Consider the following 6,806-nt stretch of genomic DNA (forward strand, 5'->3'; position numbering starts at 1 on the left):
AAACCATCATAAACAGTTAATTTTTGTTGAATTAGGTAATGCAATTAAATGATTTATTATATCAGTAATATTCTGATATATTTTCAGCATCATTAAACTACTTACTGTAATTAAATAACCTTAATAACAACTTAACTTATAGGTTAATTACCAAATATAAAATTAATATGACCCAATAAATCACTATAAAAATTACATTTGTTTGTTAAATCTTCTGTATAACATAATAAATATTATTCATTAATCTACTTATAGGTTTACAGTTTTTGATTGCTCATGTACTGCAACTAACATTACTGATCTGTGTATTGTAAATATTGACCAACAATATAAGATATCTGGTTTCAGATCATAAAAATATTGAACCCTTTATGAGTTTCAGTTAAAAAGATATTTGATTTTAATTAACATTGTATTCCATAACTATTAGTATTTATAAGCATCTAAGCATCTTTAGATAAAATAAATAAATATGTATTTATCTACTTTAATGTTTATATTTGCTTACTAGTTCTTTGAAAATATTTTCATTCATTTTTTTTTTTTACTGTAGTTTTTTTAAATTGTATTTTCAGCAGTAGGTGTTTGAGATTTGTTGTTTCAAAACAGCTTATAAGTTAAGTTAGAATAGATAAGGTGATCTTATCCAGAATTAGACAAACATTTTTCTTAAGTAATAATAATTGAACCCATATAGTTTGAGTACATAATTAACATTTGAATATTAGTATCTTTTTTTTTCTGTTTAGTCTCCGGGAATTACTGTTCAGGTACTACTTCAGAGGATGGATGGAGATGAGTGTATGAGAGTATGTATGAGTGTAAATGAAGTGTAGTCTTGTACAGTCTCAGTTCGACCATTCCTGACATTTGTGGTTAATTGAAACCCAACCACCAAAGAACAGCGGTATCCACGATCTAGTATTCAAATCTGTAAAAGAAGTAACTGCGTTTATTAGGACTTGAATGCTGGACCTCTAGACTTCCAAACCAGCTGATTTGAGAAGACATGTTCACCACTAGATCAACCCGGTGGGTTAAGCATATAATCTTAATTCATATTATCATAAGCATATTATCTTAATTCAGTTAAAAGTACGAGAAACTAACTGAAATTAAAACAGGGTTCTAAAGCATAATAGAATATCTATAATAACAGCTGATCAGCAATGTTGCAAGCCAATAATCCAAGAATGGGAGATTAATATGAAATTATATAGACAAAATAAAACTACAGATTTACTAAGTAATCTTCAGGTTGACTTAAAGTTGACAAAACTTAAATTTTGTACTTTGTTTAACACTGAAACTAAAAAAAATTTAATTTATTTTCAGGATTTAAAGGAGTTGTTGGATAAATCATCACAGGGATTTATAATGCTTTCTCTTGGAAGTGTGTTGCGATGCTCAACATTACCAGAACATATCATAAATGCCTTTATAAAAACATTTTCCAAATTACCATACTTGGTACTTTGGAAAATAGAAGATGATCTACCTTCTTTACCCCAAAATGTGATAACTAAAAAATGGTTACCTATTAATGACGTCTTAGGTAATTATTTCTCTTGTACTTCATCAGTTTCTTGTTCATAAAAAATGTTTTTTGTTGCCAGATTTATCCTGATTCCATAATAAATTTTGCTTATTTTTGTTACAAACAATTACATTAGAAGATCCCAAAAGTCCCATTTCTGTGACTCCTTAGACTATTCAGAATTTGCAACAAACTCTTGAGAGATCTTTTTGAGTTAAAGAAGATGACAAAAGGAACAAGAAAATTCTTAACTAATCAGTCTCTTCTTACTGGTAGAGTAAAACTTGTCAATTTTTCCATTGATTTTGATATTTTCTTCACTTGTCATACCCCTACCTTCCCTTCCTCTTTCTCACTATTCACAATCATATAGAAATTTTTTACTTTATAAACCAAAAATTTTCTTCTGCTTGTTTCCTCTTCTTCTCATAACCTGGCTTTCAGACATGTAGTTTATGAGAGGCTACCTTCTTACACCTCTGGAAATTTATTGTAATTGAAGTCCTTTTTTAGAAATGAAAACATATAAATATTGTTCTGCTAAAATGTACATAACATAAACACAGGACAGAAAATGTTTTTCTCAAATTCTAATTTCCATTTTATCTCAATAACCATCATTTAGCATAAATATATTGTTATTGATCTGCTTCTAATAACATACAACCTGAGTTGATACCCAAAAAGGAGCTCCATGTGGTCTATTTATCACCTCTTACGGCCTGCAGGAAAAGTCTATATCATCTATTTTGATGCATAATCATCACAGGTCATAAGAAAATCAAATCATTATTTATAAATTTAATAATTTCCAACTTCTACATGACAACAAGAAAAAAAGGAAAGTTAATATTCTTCCGAATAATATGCAGAAATGTGAGGATTATAAAGAACCATTAGAAAATGAATTGATAATATTTTTAGATATTTTTCTTTTAAAAATCACTTTTATTTGAAACTAACACAGTATAATTCCTTCAACTTGAACTACATGCAGTAACTTAATATATAAAAATTTTCTTCAGTTAATGAAAGGCAGTTTGTAAAAAGATTTTGTGTAAAGTTCAGATACACATGCCTATTAAAAGTAAAGGTATGAATATCTGTTTAAATTCCTTCAAAAGATTTTTTTAACAAACTTCTTTAAAACGATTTATGAAGATGCATAATTCCAAACAGTATATTAATACGTACGTATAAAGAAATTTTAATACATCATGTTGCTTGCCAGACAATAAATGTTAATTTATTGCTGGAATTAATTAATCTACAATTAATGAATTAGAGGGATGTATTCAGACTATAATTTAAAAATCTAGACCTTGATCCATTAAATGAAAGTTCACATAAAAGAAATCAATAATAATAATAATAATAATTTTTTTTATACAATTTGGTACCAATAATTATTTTGAAATTAACAATAAAACAGAAAAATGTGTAATATAGTTAATAATAATAATAATCTGTTAAATGAACTAAACTTCAGTACATAAACAAATAACATTAATCTGCCAACAACACTGCTCATAGTTACAGCCACCTGAATGGTAAGTTGGAATGTTTTTTAAAATTATAATTTTTTTTTTCTTAGTCTTTCTAATCTTCTTAGTTTACTAGTTTATAAATTCAATAATATCTATTGATTGCACCATACTATTAAGATAAGTAATTAGAATCCTGCTGTTATAATTTGCCAAGAAATTACAAACAAGAAATAAATCTAATTGTTATCATATACATTTTCTTAAGAAATTATTTATTTCACTGTCCTTATATAAAAATCTTGTAATTAAAATTATGCCATTATTTTCATAACAATATTACAGAAGAAGAAAAATAACCAGTATTGAGTTTGAATACTGTTACTCAGTTACTAATATATTCAAACTGATGTATCAGCTAATTGAAAATATTCTTTTATAAAATAACAATTTTTATATGCTACAAAATTTCCATGTGCAATTTCATGCACAAACTTAGTTCATGAGATGAATTATTCATCAAGAAAAAATTTACTTTTGATGGTGAATTAATTCACCCCAGAACCTTAAAAAGAAGCTTGTACATGAGAATATGAAAATTTGTAGCATATGAAAAATGCCATGTCTAACCAGAATTCAAACCTGGGACCTTCAGATGAAAGGTCCAGACACTACCACTTTACCATGGAAAGCAGCAAATTTACCATCAAAATTTTTTTTATAATAAATAATTGTAGTAAAGCATTTAAATTTGTTATGAAGATTTTGTAGATTGAAATTGTAATTACCTGTTACTTATTTTCAGCCCATCCTAATATCAAACTACTGATAATGCATGGTGGAATGGCAACTACAATTGAAGCCATTAATGCTGGAGTTCCAGTAGTGGGAATACCAATGTTTGCAGATCAACCTGGAAATGTAAGAAGTCTTGTAAATAAGGGTGTCGCTGTTGAAGTTGATTATTTTGATATATCGGAAGAAACATTTTACAATGCAGTTAATAAAGTTACATCAGATCCCAGGTAAATTACTATACATGTCTTAATAATTTCAATTCTTTTATGGTATTATTTTTTATAATTTAATAAGTTTTTTAAATGAAGAATAATAGTTCAACAATCTAGGATACCTGGATTTGCAAAACCGTATACTTTGTGCACATATTTTTTATAACAGCACTAGTTGCACTATGATCTTCAATGCACACTGAACTTTTGAAGTAGATTTATTTGAGAAGAAAACCAAGAATTATAATTACAATAATATTGCCATAAAAAAATAACAAAAAGTATGCAATAACAATCTTGGTCTATAGTTGAGACACTACCAGTATAGTTAGTACAGTTTGACAAAGTCTTTTCTAAATGTCATTTTAAGAATAAGTTTTTACTATACCTAAACTTGGAATATTTTTAATTAATGTCTTCAAAAAATGCATATAAATTTTTTTATCATAAACTACAGTCACTTTTGAAAAAAGCTGGTTTAAGCTGTAAATTTTGATATGATAAACTAAACAAAATTTAATAAATAATTTTAATAAATAAAAGTTTGATATGGGATAACAGTCACACCTAAAAATGGCAGAGACATTTTATATTAATAATGATAACGCAATCTAAACTTACAAAAGAGAGTGAAAAATGAAATTTTTTAAAATGTTTATTGTTTCTTGCTTTTTATCTGTCAATGTAGTAGATATTGTAATATCATTTTGTAACATATTTTGTTTGCATTAGGTATTATAATATCACTTTTAAAACTCACAGCAGAATAGTAGCATCCCTGCCTTTCATCCAGAAGGTTCTGGTTCAAATCCCAGTTAGGCTTATATTCCTACCTGCCTATATATTCCCCTGCCTTGCTGCTGCCACCTCCTGCACTCACACTGATTGGATGGAAAGAACTATTTAACCATTCTAATACCAGAAAACAGCTCATAAATAAAGAACACAAAAAATTTATCAATAAAGTTAAATTATACCCATTCCGTACAATCCACACTTGCATCCTTTAAGGTAACAAATTTATACACTTAACATACCATTACAAGAAGCCATCAACATACTACATGAATCATCAATAATCAACAACATACTATTGGAACATACAACTGAAAATAACATTAATAAAAGAAATTATAGAGTAGAATTAATTCAATAAAAAAAAAAAAAAAACAAAAACAAATAGACCAACTACACCTACTACTGGTTTCACCTATTCACTTTGCTGAAATATTCCACAATAGTTTGAAAACATTCACACATTACACAGAGAGAAACACATTTCTAAACAGAATACTACATTGGCAGCATTATGTTGATGACGTCATTCTCCTAATCAAAGGAAATGTGAAACAATGTTACACACTCACATTCCTCAATAAATTGTATACCAGTTTACACTACATGCAAAAGTTATGTAAATAACAAATCATCCTGCTTTATTGCATTCACCATATCCAAAATAAGATACTTTTAACAATTATAGAAACTCCACGGTAACCGACACACTTATTCACAACACATCTAATCATCACACGTATCACAAACATGCAGTTTTCTCAAATATGTTACGTAGACTTTTGTTAGCAGACAACTACACAGAAGAGCTCATTACAATAAACATTCAGTAGAGGTGAACAGCTAACTAGCCATGCTTGTAGACAATATTTTACATAAATTACAGAACAAAATCTGCTTAAAAGAAAAGCAATTATTATTAATCCTTCCTCTTGTTGATAGTTTTATCATTAAATATAAAATAACATTATTAAAAAGAGATTTGACATTAATGACAACTAAAGAAATTATAAAATTAATTTAATCATTCATTAAACTTTAAATTATATTTAAATGAAACACCAAAAACTGTTAGTTAAGATTAGATCTAATCTTAACTAAGTTAGTTATCTTAACTAACTTAGCACTAATCTTAAGTTTGTAAGCTAGTAGCAGTTAATCTGCTTTATAAAAAAACTGGAAGAACATAAAAAGGTCTTTCTTAATATTTTCAAAAACAGTTACTTCTTAATTTTCTATTAAATTGAAAGTAATCTGATAAAGTAACAATCACTATCAAGAACTGATGAGTTTATAAAAAAATTAAAAGAACAATAGGAAGAATCTTGTTACAAATAATTTTGATATCATTTTATGACTAGGATGTATTACTTTAAATTATTTGTTAAGAAGTAATATTGGATACATAAAAAAAAATCTTTTACAAATCTTTTTTTTTACAGCTATAGTGAAAATGCAAAAAAATTGAAGAAAGTATTCAATGACCGACCCAATACTCCATTACAAACAGCTGTATTTTGGACAGAATACATTTTAAGGCACAAAGGAGCATCATATATGAAAAGTCCAGCATTAGATTTATCATGGTATCAACTCGCGTTGCTCGATATCATTTTTGTTGCACTACTGATCATTCTTTCTCTTATCTATATTACATTAAAAGTTGTTAAAAATTATTTATTTACATCAGTCAATAAGAAAAATAAAAAGGAATAATAATAATCTTTTAAAATTTGTTAAAAATCTTATTTAAAAAATAATCTGTGTTTTGTATATCCAAACAAGTTGATTAATGAATCACACATCTTCCTTCACTATAGTAATTGTTCAAATACCTTCTTCACAGTGATTCCTTCTTCATATGTTTCTCTTACTTCATGATTGCACATGAGTCTGCCTCTTGATTAGAATTCCCTTTACTTCCTAATCCAAGATTTATTTTTGAATAATTAAAGTTTAAATCCTCTAAGAAGAATCTGA

At 27.2% G+C, this 6,806-nt stretch overlaps 1 protein-coding gene across 1 annotated transcript in view; it reads left to right on the forward strand.

The window, feature by feature from the left end:
• LOC142321282 (uncharacterized) overlaps positions 1–6,558 on the forward strand; it is a 43,810-nt gene extending 37,252 nt beyond the window's left edge. Inside the window, exons 8-11 of the mRNA XM_075359279.1 lie at positions 256–278; positions 1,336–1,555; positions 3,827–4,046; positions 6,269–6,558. Of these exons, the coding sequence (XP_075215394.1) occupies positions 256–278; positions 1,336–1,555; positions 3,827–4,046; positions 6,269–6,542 (737 nt within the window). The 3' untranslated portion in view covers positions 6,543–6,558. The remainder of the gene's footprint in view (positions 1–255; positions 279–1,335; positions 1,556–3,826; positions 4,047–6,268) is intronic.
• The last annotated feature ends 248 nt before the right edge of the window (positions 6,559–6,806 follow it).

The sequence above is a fragment of the Lycorma delicatula genome, chromosome 3, assembly GCF_047948215.1.
Source record: "Lycorma delicatula isolate Av1 chromosome 3, ASM4794821v1, whole genome shotgun sequence".
NCBI classification, from domain to species: Eukaryota; Metazoa; Arthropoda; class Insecta; order Hemiptera; family Fulgoridae; genus Lycorma; species Lycorma delicatula.